This window comes from Emydura macquarii, unplaced genomic scaffold (assembly GCF_026122565.2).
Source record: "Emydura macquarii macquarii isolate MOO-44397 ecotype Brisbane River unplaced genomic scaffold, CSIRO-AGI_Emac_v2 contig_561, whole genome shotgun sequence".
Taxonomy (NCBI): domain Eukaryota; kingdom Metazoa; phylum Chordata; order Testudines; family Chelidae; genus Emydura; species Emydura macquarii.
The window spans coordinates 3,571,279-3,596,919 of NW_027130698.1; the positions used below are offsets into that span (position 1 = coordinate 3,571,279).

The 25,641-nt window shown below is 36.6% G+C and overlaps 1 protein-coding gene across 1 annotated transcript in view; it reads right to left on the reverse strand.

Moving 5' to 3' along the window:
• The window catches only part of PEPD (peptidase D), a 194,493-nt gene that overhangs the window by 125,984 nt on the left and 42,868 nt on the right, over positions 1-25,641 (reverse strand). The window contains exons 7-9 of the mRNA XM_067540055.1: positions 23,949-23,993; positions 16,631-16,706; positions 14,719-14,765 (exon numbers count right to left, since the gene is read on the reverse strand). Of these exons, the coding sequence (XP_067396156.1) occupies positions 14,719-14,765; positions 16,631-16,706; positions 23,949-23,993 (168 nt within the window). The remainder of the gene's footprint in view (positions 1-14,718; positions 14,766-16,630; positions 16,707-23,948; positions 23,994-25,641) is intronic.

Sequence of the window (25,641 nt, forward strand, 5' to 3'; positions counted from 1 at the left end):
GTTAGAGGCAAAAAAGCATCCTTTTCAAATTGGAAATCAAATCCTGCTGAGGAAAACAGAAAGGAGCATAAACTGTGGCAAGCCAAGTGTAAAAATATAATTAGGCAGGCCAAAAAAAAAAAATATGAAGAACAATTAGCAAGAGACAAAAAACAGCAAAATTACATCAGAGTCATGAAGCCTGCCAAATAATCAGTGGGGCCACGGAAAGATCGAGGTGCTAAAGGTGCCACTGCAGAGAAGCTAAATGAATCCTTTACATCAGTCTTGATGGCAGAAGATTTGAGGGAGATTCCCACATCTGAACCATTTTTTTAAGGTGACAAATCTGAGTAACTGCCCCAAATTGAGGTGTCAACAAAGGACTTTTTGGAACAAATTGATAAATTAAGTCACCAGGACCAGATGGTATTCACCCAACAGTTCTGAAGGAACTCAAATATGAAATTGCAGAACTATTAACTGTGGTATGTGGTAACATACCACTTAAATCAGCCTGTGTACCAGATGACCAGAGGATAGCTAGCATAAATCCAATTTTTAAAAGAGACTCTGGAGGCAATCCTGGCAATTACAGGCTGGTAAACCTAACTTCAATACCAGGCAAATTGGTTGAAACTATAGCAAAGAACAGAATTATCAGATACAGAGAGGAACACAATATGTTGGGAAAAGTCAACATGTCTTTTGTAAAGGGAAATCATGCCTCACCAATTTACTAGAATTCTTTGAGTGTGTCAACATGCGTGTGGACAAGGGTGCTCCAATTGATGAAGTATACTTGGACTTTCAGAAAGCCTTTGACAAGCTCCCACACCAAAGGCTCTTAAGGAAAATAAGCACTTATGAGATAAGAGGGAAGGTTTTCTAATGGGTCAGTAACTTTTAAAAGACAGGGAAAAAAGGCAGGATAATTATCAGTTTTCACAGTGGAGAGAGGTACATAGCAGGGTCCCCCAAGAATCTATACAAGTATCAGTGCTGTTCAATATATTCATAAATGATCTGGAAAAGGGGATGAACGGCGAGGTGATAGAGTTTGCAGGCAATACAAAATTATTCAAGATTGTTAAGTCCAAAGATGACTGTGAAGAGTTACGAAGGCTTCTCACAAAACTGGATGACTGGACAACAAAATGGCAGATGAAATTCAGTGTTGAGAAGTGCAAAGTAATGCACATTGTATACCTGGGATTATGTTTTCCAAAGAAAATGATGGGGTCTAAGTTAGCTGTTACCACTCAAGAAAGATATTGTGGATAGTACTCTGAAAAACATCTGCTCCATGTGCAGTGGCAGTCAAAAAAGAAAATGTTAAGAACCATAAGGAAAGGGATAGAAAATACGAGACAAAACATTATAATGCTACTATGATGCTGGCAGATGAGGTTCCAGCTCATGCCAGAGCTCCAGACCAATTCACTTGTGTATTAGTATAGATCAGAGTGATTGTTAAATGTTTAAGGGTGTATTTGCTGTTTAGACTATGAAAACTTGAGGGTTACTTGCATAGTTTTCACTTCTTATCTGTATTCCATTACAATGTAGTAGCAAACATTTAGATTGTGTATACCCCTGTAACTAAATAACCCATCCAACAAGAAAGAAACCTTGTGGAATGCAAATGAAGAACAACAACAGAAAATTACTAATTTCAAAGCAATTGGTCATTGTGTGTGACAACTGGAAGTCAAAGACTCAAAATGCATTCTTCACTCTCCGTCATCAGGGGAAAAGCCCATGTGGGGAGGGACATATTCAGCTTCTTTTCTGAGAGAAGAAGCTCTAAGTATGCACTCAAGCAAAGATCCTGGATCTCTGAATGGTTTGGTCTCTTATTGGGAAGTGTGCCAGATGCAAAGTGCATATCCACAGACACAATCTGGGTATTCTAAGAAGTTTTCTGGGAAACTGGCTGTTTCACCACTGCCACAAACTGGCATTATAAACTGAGACTCACCTGGACATATATTTTACCTGCTTTAATCTCTCATTAACTCTCATTTTATTTTCTTCGCTAATTAATCTATAGTTAGTTTACTACAGTTAACTATAGTTAGTTAGTTTACTATAGAATTGTCTTTGGTGAAGATCTAGAGTATCAATTGATCTGGGGTAAGTGACTGGTCTCTAGGGCCTGGGAGCAACCTGATGTGGTGTTATTTTTGGTGTAAGTGATGTTTTATCAAAGTCCAGTTTGTCTGGAGAGTGTAAAAAGGACTGTCTGTGACTGCAAGGTAAGACTAGTATAGTGACCCAGGAGTTCACATTTGTCACTGGCTTGGTGAAGTCTAATTATAGACCACACCACCAGTTTGGGGTGTCTGCCCTGTTTTCTGACAGTCTGTCCTGAGGTAGGCACGCATAGTCATGAGTCACTTCAGACAGCGTGACAGCCACTATATAAATCATGGTACACCCACACCTTGAATACTTTGTGCAGTCTGATCAGCCTCTCTCAAAAAAGATATTATTCGAATTGGAAAAAACAGAGAAGGGCAACAAAGTGATTAGGGGTACAGAACAGCTTCCATATGAGGATAGATTAAAAAGACTGGGACTGTTCTTTTTAGAAAAGAGGAGAGGCCTATAAAATCCATGAATGGTGTGGAGAAAGTGAATAAGGAAGTGTTTTTATCCCTTCACATAACACAAGAAGCAGGGGTCACCCAATGAAATTAATAGGCAGAAGGTTTAAAGCAAACATAAGGAAGTACTTCTTCACACAACACACAGTCAACCTGGGGAACTCACTGCCAGGGCACGTTGTGAAGTTCAGTAGTACGACTGGGTTTAAAAAAGAATCTAAGAAGGTTGATGGAGGATAGGTCCATCAACGGCTATTAGCCAACATAGTCAGGGATGGAGCCCCATGATCTGAGTATCCCTAAATCTCTGATTGCTAGAAGCTGAGAGTGGATGACAGGAGATGGGGATCACTCAAATTGCCTGTTCTCTTTATTCTCTTTGAAGCATCGGGCACCAACCAGTGTCGGAATACAGGATACTTGTCTAGATTGATATGACCAGTATGGGCATTTTTATGATAGATCCTAAAAATCTGAAGAGCCACCAATGCTAGGTAAATGTAGTAGGCCACTCAATCTCATTCTAAAGAGGCTATAGATCCTAGTAGAGGCGGGTATCAGGCCATTGGAATCCCCTTCTCCCTCCCCTCTAGACAAACATTTTCATCTACAACTTTCTTTTTTAATCCAAAATAGTTCACTCATTCCTACTGGGTATCAGATGTTAACGTGTGTTCCTAGGCAACACTGTGCTCTCTCCACTTTCTCCCCATCTGTCACTGGAAGGCTAGAAAATTTATTTCTCAATACACAATGCACCAAATGAGTGAGCGCTTCCAACTTGGGTTTCCCAGTAGTGTATGATGTATTGTCTGCCTGATTCAGCCCTCTATTTTGTTTTCAAAACAAGATATAAAATATACTTAGAAAATTTTACTTTTGAGTTGTTTATAAAAGACAGATTTAAAAAACAAGCTTAATCAGAAATTTCTTGCAGACATAAAGACTAAACACTGATATTCTTACCAGCAGATATGGAAACATTCTTTTAGAGTGACTGGGGTTAAACTTTTTCCTGACATTTATAATATTCAGTGCTGAAAAAAGCTCACTGTAAAGAATAATTGCTCCCACAGGGACCAATCCATGGGTCACAATTTTTTGCACTTGACTGCAATAGAGCCTTGAATAAGATTTTCTGTAAAACATGGACTTAAGCTTGCAGCATAATCACGTTTGCCCTAGCTCTAGAAGATGAGCTCAAGTACCACTTCTGCAGTGTAATTATCCAACAGATGTTGAAAAGAACCATAGGGAAATTTCATTATTCAGAAGAATAAATAGGGTAAAAACAAATGGTTTTTAATTTAGCTAATTTTGATATTTCAGATGAATTTTCATTTTCCCTATGCTAGTTTCAGACCTTTGGAGGGAAAATTTGCCTCTAAGAAATAAATAACAACTTAAACTTTCGTCTTTGGTTATGCTTTCTAGCAATTACACAGCCACCCCTATAACACATAGTACACAAGAGCACTATACAGTGACCCAAAATGCCAACATAATCACCAGCGGTTGTACAGAGATACAGCTATGACTCAGAATCTTTATTTCAGTTTCAAGTTGAATATTTGAGATGGAGTCTTTTACACAATATACTATAAGCAAGCCCTCCGTGTACTTTGGAGTTAGTATTAGTAGTTTAGACTTCCAAATGAAAGTTTAATTTATCCCTTGATGCTCTTTCTGAATACTTAACTATTTTTAAGAAATATATAGCAGATGAGAAACTATCCCTCTGTTGATAATGGCCATAACACTCAGTAGGTGTTCACAATATATGAAGAAACAATTTAACACTTACTGTAGTAAAAATACTCAAAATTATTCTGGGGAGAGGGGCTGAAGAAATAAGATTTCCTGTACGTGTTTTCAGACCTCTTCAACACTGTGATTGAGAAATACCATTGCAGCATAATGACTTTGATTCCATAGAACATCACATTTCATCTGGTTTATTTTCTGTTGCAGTAACAAAATTGTGTGCAGGGGGGCATAAGGGCAGTGGAGAGCAGAACCTCATTTTCTTTGCACATTTCTAGAATGTTTTTTATATTAAGGTCAGTGCGTGACAAGTTATTAATGGATAATCTTAATATTCTACACATTCCACTCTGAGGTTGTCAGGGTTTCCATTGACAGAGCACAATTAGGAACCAGATCTATTCATAGAAAGAGGAGAACAAATTATCAAAATTTTGTTCTCTCCAGTTGCACAGCAATTAAATTACATTTTGAAAGTAAAGTTCATAATGCTAATAAAGCCTCACATATGGTAGCATCTTTACTATTACTTGTCTGAACAGGCATGAAGAAAATCCACAGCAAATGAATAATTAGCTCAGCCTGCTGTCTTTTACAATGAGTTCCATTTCACATATCTGCAGTCTTAGCTTGTCATTAGTAATGCTAATTAGCTCAATATGTCATTCTAATGCTAGATTCAATAAAAATTGAGGACATCACTAATGTGAAAAGAAAACTTCTACTACTACTATGATAGATATGTTTGAGGTTATAGGTATTCAAGGAAAGAGCTACAGGTTTATATTGCTTGTAATTTTCAATCAGACTGAAAATCTACATAAGCAACAGAAAAATCGTCATGAAATATTGTAAGTGCCAAAAAGTTATAATAGAAGTGTCAGAAAGTACAATGACAACTTTAAACTTGGATCTGGCACATTAGATATTAGGAAAACCTTTTTAATCATAAATATAGGTAACCTCTGGAATAGGCTTCCAAGAGAGGCTGTGGAATCCACACCATTAGAGGTTTTTAAGAACAGGTTGGACAAAAACATTGGTCAGGGAGGGCTTCCGTTGGCTTGGTCTGGCCGCAGCGCAGGGGGCTAGACTTGACCTCTGATGACCTTCCAGCCCTATGTTTCTATGATTCTGTTATTCTGTGCTGCATAGCTAGATGCAGTATTTATACACGCAGATTATATGCATTCTTTCATGGCTCTTTCTTTCCTTAAAAAAGCAGTGTTTTCCAGTATTGGTATTGTAACTTTGTTTATTGCCATCTACCCGCTGACCTAGAGATTTTGTTTTGAGTTCTTGTATATGGATTATTATACCCAAAAGCGTTTTTATAATCACACAAAATATCTGTCGAGATAATAAATTTAAAGGGAGTTAAAATGGAGTTCTCTATTACATTCATATTTTGAGATTATTTTTTTATAAATTTAAAGAATCCATATTTTAAAAACACACAAAACCCAACAGTGTCCTGACTGAAGTGGAACTCCAATCTCAAGTGAGAGGACAGCTTTGGGCTGTTTAATTCTTATTTGGAAGTATTGCTATTTATCACCAAAGAGAACTGAACTCAGTTGTCCTCTGCTGAAAGTGGGTACAATAAGTTGGTTGAAGACCTCAGGAAAAGGGAAAGCAATTTAAACAACAGTCCAATTGTACCAGACAACTTACAACTCATCCTACTGAATTCAATGGATGTCACAAATGTGCATCACAAAGTCAGAATTGAACACTTTATACCATTTAAAACCATAAATACCTATTTTTCACACCTTTTCCTGATGCAAAAGTGACTACTAGCCATACAAAGCCAATAGCCAGGCTTACAAAGATTAGGCTGTATAATGAATAGTTGGAGACCTTCCCTGTTTCAGTTCACAGAAAAGGCTACACATAAAATAAGTACAGGTAAGGTCATCTGCAAAGGGGGAAAAAAGTAGGCTTGTGGCAATTTTTCTTTCTTACGATACATATAGGTAGCAAAGAGGCTTCTCATCACCTTGTCCAGAAAAGAAAGTTATGTCTTGACTGCCTTAGAAAACTGCCAACTGAAAAACCTCACAAAATAATGACCTCAGACATACTAACAGTAAAAGTTGAACAATTAAAAGGGGAAGGGATTTTTGGTCAGAGTGTTTTAATCTACTTAATTCCAAATCATACCTTTTTAAAGATTCTGTATGCTGCCCTCCCTCCCCCATATTCAACATACATGTGAACTCACAGAACACACATCTGAGACCCTTAGGAAGTCCTCCAGTAAAATCCAAGGAAGACCTTTCTTAACATTTCTGGCATTTATATGGTTAAAATAATTTCAATTCCTTTAAAACACCACGTTTTTAAGGCATTCTTTATGCATCATGAAGAAAAACAGGGCACAAAAACCATTTTTTTTTTTGAAGTTCTTTGCAGATCACCTTTAAATATATTGGGAGTCTTCTGTAGACTTAGATGGCAGAGTGATAATCTATGCACATATGAATACACCACCAGTGTTATTTCTTGAACGTGTTCATGAACCCATAGACCCAACATCGCAAACAGACTGAAAGCTCAGTGGAATCCTGGCCCATGACTAGGACTCCAATGTGTTGTAATTTAACTGTAAAAATGTGAATCATGACTGTGTTCCTAGTACAACCACATCAAACCGAGTACATCAGTGTCAACTTCTACAAAAACAAAGTACTCAGTATTAAAGTCAATTCATAAATATTTGTATTACAGTAGCACATAGGAACCCCAATCATGGACCAAGACTCCATTGTGCTAGGTGCTGTACAAACACAGATCAAAAGATGGTCCCTGCCCCAAAGAATTTATAATCTAATCTAACAGTGAAAATTTAAATCCAAGGTGCTATACTTAGATCCACCCACAGGATTCCACAAACTTTCTCTCTCGCTTGCTCGCTCGAGTTCTCTAGGCAAGCTTTCTAGGTGCAGATCCTATATCTGACATGTCCAATTGCCTAGGCCGGGGTGGCCAACCAGTCAGAGATGAAGAGGCAAAAAATAGCTATTGATAATGCTAAGAGCCACATTTTCCTTACCCTCCGCTGACAATTCACGCTGATCCCTCATTTTCGGTGGCAGCTTGTCAATTTCACTAGTCAATTGACAAGCTCCCCTCCTCTCTTACCCTCTGCCTACAATTCCTACTTTCCCCTGGAGGCTGCTTGTCAATTTCAGAGCAAAAAGCCGCAAAGAGGCGCATTCAGAGGAGCAAAGAGCCGCATGCGGCTCGCGAGCCACGGGTTGGCCACCCCTGGCCTAGGCTCTGAAACTAGTGCTTGCTCTTCTAAACCTGCCCTACAGCTAATGCATGTTCCCAGAGTTCCAATGAAGCCATGTATCATCTGCTTTATTGTCTGTCTCTTTGGGGACTATGACAGTGAAAGCCAGCACCACAGAGATTCTCCAAAGAATTTCTAAACACACACATACACTTTACTCTTACACAACACAAGATACATAGATCTATGGAAAACAAATCCTTCACACAAATTCCTGTCTCAACAGTTTCCTCATCACTCCAAGAGCCCTTGGGATGTGTTCAGTGTCTTTTTTAGAAGGTCCAGGATTCCTCTTCTTTTATTACTACATTGGCTTGTCTGCTTCTGTGCCTGGTTTGCTCCCTCCTCTCCTTGCTGAAGATTTTTGTTTTGGTTTGGTTTTTTGGCCTTTTTTAAAAAGTTGCAGTTCCCAGAGTTGCTTCAAGTCCCTCATCAGGTGATGCTCGGGCTTGGTTACAAGCCCATCTGGCAGAACTGGGTCTTTTGGATGTCTTATGGTACTGACAATTGAATAGGGGACCCTCCAGGTTAACAACCCTTGATTGATTTGCCTTTCAGTAGGTGCAAAATTTTTCCTGATATCTCCCTACAGGTTTCAGCACAAGTCAAAGGCACAAGTGTAGGAACAGTATAGTCTTATAATCAAAACGGTATTCACAAAACAAAATGGAGTTTGCAGATTGATCCAGATACTTGCAGACATATACTAACCCATCATGGTAATTGGTATATCATAGAATTCTGTATCATTATGGAACACAACAGAAAAAACTTTAAAGAATAAAATTTACTCTCCTCCAAATATATTTTTCAGAATTTCTTTATACATCTCACAGGAGCAAAAAGAAACAGGAGGGAGGTGCATGTGCAATTTAAAAAGTACACAACAGGTCACCTATAGTTTTCAGCAGTTTTAGGGAGCAAAGTGCCTGCATGGCACTTCCACAGTACTAACTTTATAAGTAGGGAAAACTGTGTGATACTATTTCAGCAACATAGCATGCTATTTAAAGGGGAATCATGAATTTGTTATATAAAATTAAATCCTACATGGAAGATTACATTGTATTAGTGACAGTCATGGAACAATGTAGCATCTCTTCCTATATCAGAAGATATTGTCAGCCGAACTTCAATCTTCTTGAGAATTATGTGGTTCTGTGTAAGTAAATGTAATAGGTTCATTTTTATTTACTATTCATATATATAAAGCATGTCAAGGAATTACAAGGCTGCCTGAAATGAAATTTGAAATTTGTAAATAGGGCTTAGAATTAAAAATTAAATAAAATATTTTAGGGATAAACTGCTGCAGTGAGCAATATGATTTCCCCAGAACATTCAAGCACAAAAACAACTAGAACAGCGGTTCTCAAGCTTTTTTTTTTTTTTTTTTTTTGCTAGGACCCCCTTTAAAAATATTTCATGCTGTGACACCTCTCCCCGCCCATGCCATGCCACCTTCACTTTTGCGCTGCTGGTGGTGGCAGTGCTGCCTTCAGAGCTAGGCACCCTGCCAGCAGCCGCTGCTCTCCAGCCACCCAGCTCTGAAGGGCTTGAGCTGATAGTCAGAGTCCCAGCATGCACAGGGGCCGACAGCTCACGTCCCCTCCTCCCATAATATCCTCATGACCTCGTGAAGGGTTCCAACCCTCAGTCTGAGAAACCCTGAACTAGAAAATGGAAAGTAGAAAACCCAGATTCACTGTTTGGCAAAAGGGAAATACTCAGAGGAAACTAAAATGGATCTGGCTATTTTCCCTTTTCTGGATAAATAGCATTTCAGTTTGTTCCACCAGAGCAGAAGAGTGAGATAAATAAAAGATGAGACCTGTAATCCGTGAAAGTGCTCGCAGACCTTCACAGATCGTGGAAATTTAACATTGACAGATATGACAGCAACTCATCTCATAGTCTAAACTCTGCCTTAGAAATCAGGGACAGCACTGAAAAGAATAGAGGATAAATAACTCAGATCAGTTTGTCAAGCTGTGAAGTGGAGTAGGGAGTAGAAATATCCTGTAAATATCGTAAGTCAGGAAAGAAAAATCTCTTTAGTAGTCTTCTTTAGCATTTTATTCTTAATGTCAATGCCTTGAGACAGTGGGTTTTAATTACCTTTACTTTTAAGCTTATTTCTTATTATTTGTATTACAGTGGGACTTAGAGGCCTCAAATGAGACCCCATTGCACTAGGCACTAGACAAGCACTTAGTCAGAGGCATGCTCTGCCCCAAAAAGAGTTCAAAGTCTAACTAGACAAGACAGACAAAGTTTGCAGGCGGGAAAACAGAGGAAGTGAGAGAAAGATGGAGCGTGATCCATCCAAGTTTACATAGCAGGTCAATAGTAGAACTAGTACTAGAATCCACTAGCATCAGCCGCCATATTGCATGTTATGCATGCTGTATGCCATTTGTAGAGGTGATGAGGAGCAGCGTTGGTGACCGCTGCCCACCAGGTTTGGCCCTGCCGAACCTCCGTCATGATAGAGGGGCCGCAAGGCCAAACCAGAGTGAGTACAGGCAATGGGGTGGCTAGTGCGGCTCCTCCTATCCGCTGTCATGGGGCCAACTCTTACCAGGGCTCTGCCTTCCCTTGTCCCACTTGCAACAGCCTGTGTCCTTCTCAGGGGTGAGGAATGATACTGCACCTGGGCAGGCAGGTGCTGAGTTTGGTGCAGAATCTGCGGGCACCACACCAGGATCAGCAACCGCAGCAGGGATGGCTCCACAGGGACTGATCTGCATACTGGGGAAAAATTTCCACGGGTGCCCCTGATAAAATCGAAGTTTCCAGAATGCTAGTCCAATGCCCTATCCACTGCACAAAACTACCTCCTGAAAGGCTTTGCAGCCTTTTCTTAGTATGCTACTTCTGCAAATGGAAGGGAACGTGCAACATAATTCAGTGTCTACTAGTCTAGTTATATCCACATCCAGAAACTTCCAGTAACGTCCAGGAACGACTCAGGGCAATGACAGTTCCCTGCTAAAGTGTGAATGACCTCATACTCAGCATGTGACACTACTCAGCCCTTGTGCCACTAAGGGTATAGGTTGAATTAACAGTGGTAAATTGAAATGGTAGAATCAACCAAGTTTCTTGCATTCCTCACAACTAGTCTCCCAATATTTCATTGGGAACCGTGCCCACACAATCTTCAGTGCAGGATCAGGACCCAAAGGTACACTCTAGCCTAAAGAAGTCTGCACAACAGCTTTGCAACCTTCCTGGTCTTCACAACTACAAAGGATTCAACGGTGGCTACATAAAACTGACATCCAACTATCCAAGCCCTACCTTCAGTTTAAATCTTTAACTCTGTCCTGTTAGCAGAAGCAACACTGAACTGAACACGCTATAGTTTAATGTGCACAGACGTGTGTGTGAACTCATTTGTTAGACACGTCACAGATACAGAACCTGATAGGTCCCTGCCCTGAAGAGCTTACATGCAAAATGGACAACATTCAGACAAGGACAGGGGGAAAAGTAAAACATAAAACAGCTAATGGGAGTGCATGTACAATACAGTATACTGGTTCCTCGTTACTCTTCCTCCGTTACAGCAATGCATTTTTGTACTGTTTTATGATCAAATCAAATTGACAATATAAAGTAAAAATAAAGATATAAAATTGTCCTCTTCTTCCAATAAGAAATAGAAACTACAAGGGGACAATGATTCCTAATTTGACTTCGTAAATATTAAATTAACAAAAACAACAAATGAAAAGCAGTAGCCTGGAGGCTAGTGAACATGGGTGCATGCACAGGAAAGGTCAGACACTGGCGTGCGTAATTTCAAAAAGGTGATAAAATAGATAATCATAAGTTCCTAATTAGCACTTTTAGCTGAAATAGTTTTATAGATAAATTTTCATAGCTTGACTGAACTACTGGGTTTTTATTACTTTATCACATGTTTCCTCCCATGCTAAACAGATCTCTGGTAACCTTTTATTGTCTTTTAACATAATGTATTGGCTGTACTACAGTTTGAGCAATTAAAATACCAGATACCACAAATATTAATTAACAATGCCAGAGCAAATCCAAAGCATGCTTTGTATTACTATCTGTAGATAAATGGCATGACTGTCTTTCTAAAGTAACTGACCAGTTATTAAAGTTAAATAATATCAAGTTAAAACAATGGGTGGGCTGACTGGGCCTGAAGTTAAATATGTTCATCTTCTGATATATCTCAGTACTAATGTGTTACTTGTTTAACATCATTCATTAACTTTAATCATACAAAATATTTTCAGCATATTTCTGAAGTCAGCTTTCAACCCTAGTAATAAAAAGAGGATGATTATCTAGAGTTCTCCACAATTTCCTATATTTCCTTCCAATTAATTCTCAGAGAATGATCCAAAAATGATAGAAATGGAAATAAATATACTTGCTTTATATTGTTATTATATAAGAAGTTTTCATTATAAAACTTTCTGCTATCTCCATCTCAGTGGGAGGAATATTTGATTGAAATGGCAAGGGAAAGACAACCCCTCAGGACCTGCAAGGAGGGGAAAAAGAGGGGCTGACTTGGCTGACCCCACTCCTCCTGCCAGAACAACACAAAAAGTGTTTTAAATCTGCTTTCCAAGACATACGTATGTGAGAGTCAAATTCTGTTTTCAAACACCCTTGTACAATGCCCACAGCCATTGATCAGAATTATGCATGTGTACCCAAAGGTGGAATTTGGCCACAAATAGCTCAGACAGCTTTCAGAATGACAGCTACATTCCTGGGATATGGGTGTGAGAGAAAGAAAAGTAACCTCTTCTCACTGACTTAAACTTCTTTATTCTCTTAAGGAAAGTTTGAACTGCTTGGATGATAATTCCAGTCATTTACATGGAATGAATCTATGCTGCTGTCAAAAATATGTATTTTTGATAGATTAAGTTGCAGGGTGCAACCTGCTTGTCTGCTGGAAAGCAGTAGAGAAACAGAACCAACAGCTTAAAAGGCTATGTTCTCCATGTCTTTCCATATACATTTTTAACATTCTTTGACATTTCATGTATTATATTATATTATATTAACTGGTGTATTTGCATGCAGTCTGAGTAATCTCATGGGCTGTTTCTAAAATTGTATTTCCTTATACTTTACTGACATTCCTCTTACCCAAAAGGGTTCAGCAATTTTTTAAATATTCACTTTCTTCTTTTTGGAATAGTGATCAGATGATGAAAGCTGAAGCATGGATGATATTCTGCGTAACAGTGGAAGCTCACGTTCTAACACTAGTTGTAGAAACATCCAATGTAATAACATCAAGGCAGACACTATACAGATAGCCTGCTGAGACCTCTTTCATCAGAGAATGACCTCAACCTCTTTCAAAAAGTCTAATGTATCAAAATGGAAGAACAGAAGGCAATTTTAAAAGGGTTTAATAGGCAATTACCTACATCCCTTTTTATCAGCAGCAGCAAGTAATCTGTTGAAAATGGCAATGCATGGGAGAAGCTAGCTACAGAGAAAAATGAGAAATGAGAAGCTCTGCCCTGGAATATAGAGCGCATACTTGAATTCCTCATGGAGCTTTAAGACTGGATTACCAAAATCATCATGTTCAAAGGTGCTAGGGGTGAAATCCTGCCCCACCGAAGGCATCAGAAGAGCTTCCACTAATTTCAGTGGAGCCAGAATTTTACTGTGTGTGTTTACAGTTGGGACTGTGTCAACAGATCTTGAGAGCTTGCACGCACATGAATGCACACCACATTGTGAGCTGTTTCCCGTTAGCTTTTCCAGTATATGTAATTGTACTGAGCAAAACAATTTAAAGCATATTCAACAGAGCAGGTACACATTATTAAAATATATTATTTATAAATAACTTTGGCACGCTTGTCCATATCATTTACTCTTCAGTAGAATTAGAGGCCTTATGCACTGCCCTTAATTCTTAATGATATCAAATATCAGCTTCCCTTGATATTTCTTATTATGACCAGCAATTGACTTATGTAGTACAGCAAAATTCTGGAATCTGCAGAACAACTGTCAAGACAGACAGGTGTCTGAGAAATATATCAAACAATTGGCAAAGTACTTTTAAGATGGAAGATGCTGTGTAAATATTGAGCATTATTGCTACCAAGGATATTTTTATAAAGCAATTTTGAGGACAGTTACATTGCAGATGATGAGCTAATGGACAAAACTTTTTATATAGAAACTGAAGTTCTATCACCTTCATATCTAGACATGCCACTAGTCTATTCAATTAACAGAAGTCAATCCCTTGTTTAAATGACTGTACAGTACTCTAAACCTGCTAACATCCTAACATGCCCCCATTTCAAATTCACCTTTTCTTTCAGTGGTGTAGTAAGCACTGTTGCCTTCTAGCTTCAGTTTTCATTTGTTGCATTAATCCTAGTATACTATATGACAAGCTTCATTCTGGTTTCAGGCAAGGTCAAAAGACATACATAATGTATCACATAGTGCGTGTTATTACTGAATACATACGTATAAAACAGTACTCCAAATGATTAGTCTCAAATGTGATAGTACCCACTAGCTAAGGTGAACATTAGAAGGTGAGCCCCTCATCTTCCATCACATGTCAAGCAGAGTGAAGCTCACAGGGTAAGCAAGCTGCCTCTATTTGTAACTGAAGTGTAACTGAGCACCTCTGAACATTTTATGAGCTTCTTAAATACTCCTATGTAGCCCTGTAAGCATAATAGACATAACTGGCAATGTTTATCCCTTAAACTTTTATTGGATGCATTCAAACAATAATAATGGCTATTTTGTAAAGTTTCTGTAAATTACAGAAAGTCTAAGAACAGAATTATACTGCACTGTCATATCCAAAGATAATCAACCAACAAAGATATGGCTTAAACTGATTAAATGTCTCCTGTAAATAATAAAAATAAAGCTTCAAACACAATCTTGAAACAGCAGTGAGCTCTCAATCTCTCTCCAATCAATGGTGTTGGTTTGCCTTAACTGTTGCTTCTACTGTTAAGGTAAATAGATACTTTTTCCTATTTTTATCATACATGCAGAAAAAGGAGCTCTTACCTCTCCATCTCATATTCTTTCATGCCTGTTTTTACTGCCTTCATTACCTATGGGATACATATTAACATGGGACATTCTTAGTAAGAAGGTATATTAAGTATTTATAAGACAATGTTCCTTATGACTTATTTTCAGAGGAACTTCTATTTTAAAAATCATATACATCACTACATAAATCTATATTAAAATATAATTAAAATCTATGAAAAATTAGGTTAGAACTCAAACAATGATTATTTTAATAGCTATGAATAGCTGCAATTTCATGCAGTAAAATAAGCTCAGTAGTTCTAAGTATAGCTGAATAAAGTGACATGGATAATCAAAAAACCACCAAGTCAAAACTTAAATCTGAAAGCTCTACTGGAGTTTGTACAAAAAAGGTTTCACTTTTGTAAAACATGAGGGAAGTGAAATATAGCACAGCTTTTTAAAAAAAAATTGTAATACAATACTATAGTCACTGAAGAAAGTTACTGAAGTTGCAATATAGTTTTTCTCCTCCCCAACAAAAAGATTTCACATCTGGATGTTGTTCTCTGAAACTAAGACCTTGAGGTATTTTATTCTTAGCAGTTTTCTTTCATTGCCAGTTGCCTTTATTATGAAGGTTTTAGGCAGCTGCTACAGAGAAAAATCTCAGAAAGGACAGACTGGTTATAAGGAGGATAAAATCAGGTACTTGAGTCATGTGATTTCCTGCTGAGGCTAAAAAAGGAATGCTCTTAGCTTGGAGAGGAATCAAAGTGAGGAGAAACCTCAAAGGAGGCTCTCCTGTGGCTAGCCAGGGTATTATTGGTACAGGGAAGCCTGCTAGAGGTCAAGAACAGCCCCAGGAAGGAGCGCTTTGGAGAAACTGTCCCCCAGAGCAAAAGAGGTTTGAGCCCAGGGATTGGGCTAGAAAAGACCTATGGGAAAGTCTCTCCAGAAAGGTCATGAGGCCAAAATGGGGATGATCAAAGACAGAGGAGGAGTTTGAAACCCTGAAGTAAGGGCAATGGGAAAGGGGAGGAAAGAAGGGTTTCAGTCTGGTAGGGCCAAAAGAAGTGTGTATTTTGTTTAGACTTAATAAATTAGGCTCTAAGACGGGGAACATTATGTTAAAGCTCCTGAGTGCAAGTGAGTTAAATGAAGAACCAAGAGGGGAACTAAAACGAGGCAACCGCAGTGCCACACCATGGGGTGGCAGGCTTCACCGCAGACTCTCATTGACTGCTCTCCTCAGGAAGATATTCACACACTATCATAACATAAAAATATCAACTAATGACCTTTGACTGAAAGTCCTGCCACTGGCCCAGTGCTGTCTGACGCTAGCAACTGAGACAGACTCACTCCCATAAACCTCGACTGCCACAATGGGTCTGAGCTGAAATTCCTCTTGACATTCAACCAAGCAAGGGTAGACATTTTCTCTATCCCAATCTGACAGTCTCAACAGTGAGGGGCCTGTCCTCTGCTGAGCTAATCAAGACAACCAAAGGCAATGAAAAAATTTCACAGAGAGCAACTGCTTGTAGCCTGAGAAAGTCAGCAACCCAGACTGTGCACAGCCTCCAAAATTCTACCCCCATATGGAAAGACCAGAAACCTTCTCTTGGCCTCTTCCACAAGTGCATGGGAGTATACCTGAACATAGTGACTACATAGAATGCAAGCAGGTCACCCTCCACGGGTACTCCACCCTCCTGCCCCAAAACACTTCATTTCCTCCACATCACAAGTGAGCAAATGAAGCTCAAGGACAATGGAAGGTGTATTATAGGGCTATAATAGGAGGGCTATTATCCTCCTCTTTCTATCCAGCTTTTCCATTATTTTATTACTAAGTAATTCAGGTTGCTGGGAACATTTTCTGAATACTACCATTAACACGAAGAGCAAAAATTATTAACAATAAAGGATCTATTACCTCTTTATGAGCTTCACTGGATATCTTATTGGTGTAGCGTAGAACTTCCATCTCCATGTCTGTCTTAATCACACGACTTCAAAAAAAAAAAAAGAATACAAGAAATGAGGCTGGGTAGTTGTTTTTCATGCAAATCAGTAGACTAAGTTAACAGAACAAAACAAAAAAAATCAAGTGAAATACTACATAAACATATGGTAGGATTAGATCAAATATGTTTCTAAAGTGAAACGCTATTAGGAGTATCAGGACATAAAGAACATTTTTGGATGAAAATGTTTGATTGGCATTAATTTGCTGTTAACACAGAAAGATTGCATTTTAAACAGATTTACATTATTTTAATAATATTGAGAATAATTTTGCCCAATCAATATTTTCTAAACCTGATATAATGAACACTAACTATGAAAAAGCATTGCTTTTCTCTTAGTCATGGCTCAAACACTATTTCAAATGAACATTTCTACACCTGATGTATTTTTTACACATAAAATATAAAACTGTTTTACATAAATGAATGTCCTGTTGCTCCAAGTGCTTGTATGCAACAATACCCAAACTGTTATTTTCAATGCACCAAAGAAAAAACAAAACGATGTTCACTTGATATAAGAGCATATGAGATTCCAAAAACAAAAGGAAAGAATAAGGCCACTCTATGCATTCTCTTCATGTATTTGTTTCCTGACAGAATTCTTGTTACAAGTAATACTCCCCAAAGAATACTGTATGTGTGGAACTTATGATTCTCAATACTAAAAATTCTTGAGATCAGTTCAAAACATACTTTTAATTACAGTCTATGGTGCTTTCTATTGCATGTTTCAAGTAAAAAGTTACTTTGAGTGCTATGAACTATACTGTGCAGATAATTTCATATTCTTCCATTAAAATTACATTTTTTCCTTTTTCACACATCAAGGATTTCATGTTTTCACACCATTCATATGTCCATCTTAAGAGCAACCATAAAGTGAATTTTGTACTGTCAAAAGGTAGAGCACCACCCATAGTAGAACTGCATTTACTGAGTTTTGTGGAGACATTTGAATGTTTTTTTAAAATGTAACTTAAGTGTGTGCATCAGCTGTAAATCATCATAATTCAGCTATGTACTGAAATTGTCATTCACATGCACTTTTTTTATTTTAACCTTGCAATGTTTATGCTGTTTTGGAACAACAGTGTCTACAACTTTTGCAGGCTTAGAAGGATTAGATTTTCAAATTGATAAATGTTGGTAAATGTCAGTTTCACCATACACACAAACCAACAAAATTATATTTCAAAAAACGGATATGATTTATTGATTTAAAAATATTTAATTTGTACATTTTGATATGTGATGTTGATAATTTCAGTTTTAAGGGTTGTAAAAGCTTTAATTTTTTGAATGTCAGTATCTGTCATTAAATACTTGCATGCCCTCCAATAATTTCCCACAACTGTGAAAATTTAAGTTGAGAAAAATCTTTAAAAATGCTTTAAAATAATCAGTCTTATCTGTCAAAATTATTTTAAAAATTGAATTCTGTCACATCTAAATATTTGCAGTCCTGTGGTTTGCTTTAATAGAATTCAGAAATTGGTTATTCATCCAACAGAGCCTTTTACGACAGGAGAAGTTCTCCATAGTCTTGATTGCAAGTCAGGAATTATTTTACATGAGGGGGCATAGTCCATTTCAATCACAAATAATATGTACTGGTGACAATCAAGGCACCTTCAAAAAACTGCTGATACTGATTATTATGTTTCTTTGTATAATAGAATTTCAAAGGGGAATAGGTTAAATTTTTCTTGACAATTTAGGGACTAACAAAATAATCATTAAGCACAATGAGACTTATCACTGGAATAAACCATTCAAAAATAGTGTTCTAAAATGGATGAAAAACCAGAAAAAAGAATTCTAGAAGTTATAAAATACTCCCATTCCAAATACAAGTAAGATGATAAACAGCTGTATTTTGGAGAAGACATACAGAATAGCAGCTTAACTATATTCTTATTAGATTGAAGGAGAAACAGTTTATAGATTTTTCATAGTTCTTTGGAATACAGGAGCTAGTAGGACAATTTAAGACCTGTTTGACCTGCCCTTTTATTGCTTTCAACATACAGTATATATTTGTAATCTGTAGGTGCCTCACAAATAGCTTACTTCATAATTTAATGTCTAATCTCCCTACTGAGATCAATTCCTGATAAATTATTAACTGCTCAACTGCACATGCAAACAGTATAGACTAATGCCCGCTCTACCTGAAGAGATCACAAGGCTTCATTGTCAAGACATTTATCTAAAACTTTGTGCTTTGCTTTAGACAATAACTTTTCTGTTGTCTTTTGCATAAAGGAGATCATATTTTGTGTTAGTTTTATTTATAGGTATTTCTGTATCATTTACCACCCCTTGTTTCTATGTATTTAAGCACTGTAACTCTACAGGAAATATCCACTCCCTCGGAGGGCCATCACAAGGCCCTCTGCACTATGCAAGTGCTGCTTTAGATCGCCAGGAGAGGATGCTGCAGGAAGTGCAACAGGGGCCTTCTGCACCCCCTGCCACAGTGGTGGTGGTGGTCATCTGTATCAGACCCCAAAAGACCTCCTCAGATAGGGTTGCTGGGCTGCTGAATTTATGATTACATGGCTCAAAATCTCTAGGCATGGAGTGCTGAAAGGCAGCAGACTATATTCCAGACAGCAGATTAGGGTAGCAACCATGGAGGGGCTTCAGCCTGTTTTGTGGGTAGAGTATCCCTTTCTCCTCCTCTGAGCCCCTACTCATTTCCCTGCACAAACACCAATTGCTCTGGCTTTCTGTAATGTACAGAGAGCATCACACTACAAGGAAAGCCAAATGATGAGAGTTCACTATTTTCACTAATATTTATACTTTAAGATAATTATCCTCAGTAAGGAGAAGAAAATACTGTATTTGTGTGCCAACATGGACTTAAGTGTCCTATTAAAGATAGCTTTGAGGCCAGATATGCAAATATGCATACTTTTATTAATATTTGAATGGAAAAAAATTGCTTACTGGCTCAAGCTAATGCAATGGAAGAATATACAGAGTTCATATGTGAATTGGGCCTCAGATTAACAGGTAAATTGCTGAATACGGTCACAATTAAAAAAAAATCCACACACTCGTATGGAAAAAAGCTACTGTTAGTGTGACCTATGATTACGATAACTAAAACAGAGGAAAAAATGACTATTTCCCCTATTCACTCTCACACATTCTTTGAGCTTTTAAATGCACTTTCTGTACAGGCAGTTTCTCCTCTTTCACACAGCATCAGGGGAGAGAGAAACTTAAAATAAGAAAATACTGTAGTGTCTGAAACTAATTTTAACTTTTTTTTTAATTAGCTAAATTTCAACATTTTCATACCTAACATATAAAAAAAATCTAGTTTCTATTAATGAAGTGATGCAAACAAGTCATTAGCATGGCAATGGTATAATTTAATTGTTTATTCCTTAGATAGTGTATTCTGTTCTCCAGAGATATCCAAACATCCTGTTTTCTTGCTTATTTGCTTCTCTACATATACACACAAAAATGTAGAAAAAAATCTGGGTCCTTTGGAAAGTATCTTGCTTTCATTTTTTACTCTTGTAGTTATCAGTCCTATTTATAGTTCAATGAATCCATTTATCAATCTCAAAAGTGTTTTTTGTGGAAGACCTCAATCTTTTTGAATTGTGAGTGCTACCATTTTACAACAGACCTATATATGTAGACTCTACATAAGCAATAAAAAAAATTAAAAAAAAAAATCACAGTACTGAGCTGCCTTAATCCTTAAGAAATTTTGCAGTTAGTTTCCTACATTTAATTTTCAAAAGCCACTTTTTCAACAATAGCCGTTATAGTTATGCTCGTTAAGTTCTCTCTCTAGGATTCAGTTCAAATAAGTGTTAAAAACATCAAAGAAAATTTAAACTAAGTCTTCTGGCCTATAGAGGTGCATAATCTGATATAACAAACAGTGCATGAAATATTTATATCTTCAAAAAAATAATCCATAATTGTAAGGGAGTATATAATCTTGCAATAAAAGTTCCCCTATCCAATAGTGTGCAAAGGAGCAGCATTAAAGATCTGGGACAACCCTAAATTTCCTGGGTTTTATGTCAGAATAATTTTATAAAATAAATTGTGTTAGCATAATACTTTGAATTAATTCATTCTTCTACGGAGGTCCTTTCATTAAAAGCAATGAAAAAGAGTAAAGCTGAGTAAGAAAAACAGAGTAAAATGAGCCACTATCAAATGAAGTAATCCTTTCAATATTCTCACAAAAACAGTAACTGAATATTATTAAACTCCTTATCGATGGACAAACATCCTATCGATGGACAATAGCCCATTATACAATTATAGGAAAATATAATTCTGACTGACAAATGAAAGCATAATGGTTCAGCGTTTGGGTTGTTTTTAGGGGCAGGGTACATATAGTATACTACATATCCAGCATATACTTTTTTAAAACCGGCCTTTTAAATAAAGCATTTAAATGTATGTTTTAAATTGTATTGGGTATGTAAAAAAACCTAACAAAAAACTTTGGCAATAATTGCAAAAAATTCAAAATACATTCAGTTTTCAGGTGAAGCTTTTTTTTTTTGTTTGTTTCCTTTCATCTTTTAAGCTTCATAATAATTCAGTGTAATTAGAAAACTCTGAAAACAAAAGGTTTAAAGAGCGTGGGGGACATCAGATCCATAATTTAAGAGACATTCTTGTCAATAATGACCCTTGTCCCAGCATGTTGTTAGAGGACAGTGGGAGATTCTAGTTCATATTTATTGTTGGTTCAGAAGACAGGCATTTAACCTTTAGTTGCCAGTTATGACAAAATGGGATTTCTCCAACAAGTATAATGTAAATCAAAATGCCCCGTACTATTTTTGGTTTTTGGAAGAGTTGTTGTAGCCCTTCCCTCTGGAGTTGCATACAATCCCTGGCCCAGAATGGTACATAAACTTAATAAATATGACCACCAAAGTTATTACTTTAGTAATAGTGCAATATCTGTCACACTAGCATCATGTGGGCCAGTCAGCTCTAATACTGGTATTAAGGTGACTACCTGATTCTCCATGTTCGTAATCTTAACCCCAGATCAATATACCAATATAAAACCAGGGATTAGGACAATGCTAAATTATATAGAACTCACAGATTCAACCCTACTCTGGGGCAAAAAAGGAGACATTTCAAAGTTGTTGTTTTTTAAAAAACAAGCTGCTAGTTTCATGAGGGGATATAGAACAAAGGATGGATAGAAGCTCTCTTAATACCAGAAAAATGAGGGGGAAAATTAAAAGTAACAACTCATAAAAAGTTTCTTGAAATTTATAATGAATTCTTTCAACCTAAACATTATTAATCCATATATTCTGGGCCATAACTATTAGTGATAAACACACACTGAACGGGTCTATATCATTAAGGTTTGGAATGTATGTTCTATTGCAAGAGTATGGCCTTGTGAGTGAGAATTAAAGTTATTATTGGAATGTGAAAGGTGAATTTTCATGTCAATACTGTTAATCTAAAGTATGAACTACAGGGGTCTTAAAATTATTACCTTCACTGGTCATTTCCAATCTTAAAATGATTATTTTTACATTTTATTTCAGTTTAATTATTATGCTGTTATAGGTCACCCACATATTTATATGCTGTTATATGTCGCCCACATATGGATTGTATTAATTAGTTACATCCTGTAAGTTGCTGAGCATTCTGGCTCTAATACAAGGCACTTAAGCTTGTGCTTAATTTTGAATATTTGAGTAGCTCCACTGATTTCAGTGTGACTACTTAAGTGGTTCTCTGCACTTCACAGAGAGCTTATCACCTTGAAGGGCCAAGCACCTGATTCAGAATCCTTAACTCCAAGTTATTCAAATTTCTGCATGGGAACTTCCTTTAAAAAAACAAACAAACAAACAAAAAAACCCCCACACACAGACACACAAAAGAAGAATGTCCACACTCTAAATGTTTTATGCAGACAGCACAGGTTTCTACAAAAAGAGAATTTCCCTGTCCCAAACTGTGCAGGAATTGCAGAAGAGGTACTCAGCTACTATACATTTCCATCCCATATTGATGGCTCTAATACAGCTTTATTTTATCTAAAGCTTGTTCATTTTTCCTTTTAAAACATTATACCACCACCAAAAGCAGTGAAATGGGTCTGCAGCAGAATAAAGAATCTGGCCTATTAAGCTTCCACTACTCTGCAATGTTAATGATCAGGTGCTTTCAAGACAAATTTCAACTTTGCACTTCTTTTTAGCACATTAACTACCGTACAGAAATTATTCACACCAGAGTAATGTTTATTATTAACACAAGTTATTAAGAGTAATGTGTAGTCTAGCCTGTAATATAATAAGTTGCAATAGTAGGATGTTGTATGTATTTTTCCTGTTTTTTTTTTTTTTTTTTTTTTTTTAAAGATTCTGCAAAACAAGTAGCTTATCTGTCGTAAATAAAGTTTTGTTTTCTCAGCTCCAGACTAATACATTTAAAATACTTTGTTAAAAATCAATTTAATTAGCAAAAAATCCACTCTGCCGTCTCTTCAATTAATTTGCTAAATAAAAAACAGAAAGCCTTTGTTATAAAAAATGGTTGTTAGGGCAATGTTAATGATACTGTTAAAATGGAGGAATTGTAGGTGCCAAAGTTCAAAAGCTTTCTAAGACAAAACAGTATACTAGTGTAACTTAAGTATATTACAAAGTGTTGTAATTAACATTGTAACAAATTAAGAGATATCAACATTAAACCAAATTATAAGGTGCTACAGAATGTTATTTTAGGGTGGCGTTAATACAGGATAGATTGCTGTGGAGTTCCTCTAGAATTACATAGTACATATGTGAACAACATAAGAATTAATGCTATTAAAATAAATCCTAAAGGAAGTAAAGACAACATTTATAAAATGGTACCTCTTATATCAAGTTTTAAATTAACACCTCCTTAGGTATTCATTGTAATAAAGACTATTCTTTTCAAATGTTACTTAACTTTTCTGTTCCTTATGGTGTTACAGAACGTTGATTTTTAAAAGAAACTAAAAACTGAACCTTTGGATGTTATTTTCATTCCCAGCATGAAACATAAGAATAAAAACTGTCAAACAGTAAACAGAGGCTTGGAAAGTCTACTGTAAAACATGCAATAAGGAATTTACCAGATTCTGCTGGGATAAGTAATAAAATAAACAAGTTACAAGAAGGCTTAGGAGAAGAAAGGTTATAAATTACTTACCATTCTGCAATTTCAGGATGAAGAATGTTGTTATTCACATTAAATCTAACAAAAAATAAAATAAAAACCACACACACCAGAATTAAAAACTAGCAATACTATCAATTGTGGATGCCAGAATTGTTTTTTAAACACAATACCAAAATGCATTTTATACAGCGTCTCATCTGAGGATACAATAACTAGTTTTAGTTACCAAATAATGTATTGCATCATAATTTTAAAAAATGTAGAGTAGGCCCCAATCCTGCAAATGCATGCGCTTACAATGTGAATGGTCAATGGGACTAATTATATGTATAAATTTAAACCCATGTTTAAGCATTTGCAAGATCAGGCTCATAGCGCATACATTCTAGTTGTCCCAAGTTAGGAGTGATTTTTTATAAATAGATAAAATATAATTTTCTAGTTTTATTCCTCAAATACATTTGAATAAAATTAAAATGGTGAATGCTTCATGTTCACCCCTAAATTTCTTTAGCAGTTTCAAATCTTGGCAATATTTAAATTAAACAAACTTGTCCTAAAAGTGAACTGAACCACGAAAAAAATACAAAAAGATGTGGCTCATTTTTGCTTCTCTGTGATGTATAAAGGAATGTGAAGGTTCTATGTCTCCTTAGTCCTCACCCACCTAGCAAGGGGGCCTCGGTTTCCTACTTTAGACATTTACATCTCATCTAAGACAACTAACTGGAGAAGTTGTGTCATTTCATATTACATGAAGGTTGAGAAATGAAACCGGGAAGAAAGGATTTTTAATTAACTTTGTTTTTGTTAACACTTCATTTCAATAACCAATAAACATTTTGAATAAAAGGACAACCCAGTGGCATGAGACCTTCAATCAGAATTTGAGAGCTCACAATGAGAATGTACTGGAATGTCCCACCCAATAGATCTTCCAGTGAAGCTAGGAAAAACACAGACTGGAGATGCCTGATATTTTTGACATATTTAAAAACAAATTTACAAAAATTTACAAAATTGTAGGCCTTCTTTATATAGAATAAGGGACCAAAAAAGCACCAACCCAATTTTTAAGGGATTATTTCAAATTCACATTTAAATGTCTGGGGGTTCAGATTGATGGGTTCACTCTGCCATCTATGAACACATGCTCATGAACCAATACAAAACTAAAAATGTGAGGGTCAGTGGCTTTGTGTTCCTACTGCAAGAGTATGAGACAGAAAATGCCAACTAATCTCAGACTTCAGCAAATACAAGTTGCCCAGTATTAAGCAGGTTCATTTAGACACCACCACAACATGAAAACTACAAATCAGCATTCTGCACTATTATGGAAAACAAATGGTCATTTGGAAACATGAGGGTCTAATATTTTCTTTTCTTCATGAACATAATCCCAGTAACTGTGCTGTTAAAGCAGTTTAATACAAAAATAATTATGGGACGCAAGAGCCAGTTTAACACAAATCTTCATAAAGAAAAACTGATGAACAAGTTAATATAGAGAGGTTCAAAAAACAAAAGATGGAATTCCATCTCTAGCTAAAGAGTATCTACCATGCCCCTAAACTAAAGAGAGATTAAAGGAAACAAAACATAGAAGGATGTACTTTTGGTAAGTGACATCAATACAACGGATGAAACACAAACTCAGAGCAAACTGATGAAAAAAATAGCACAAGGAGATATTGTAACTAGGCAGAAAGTTGCACTAGCA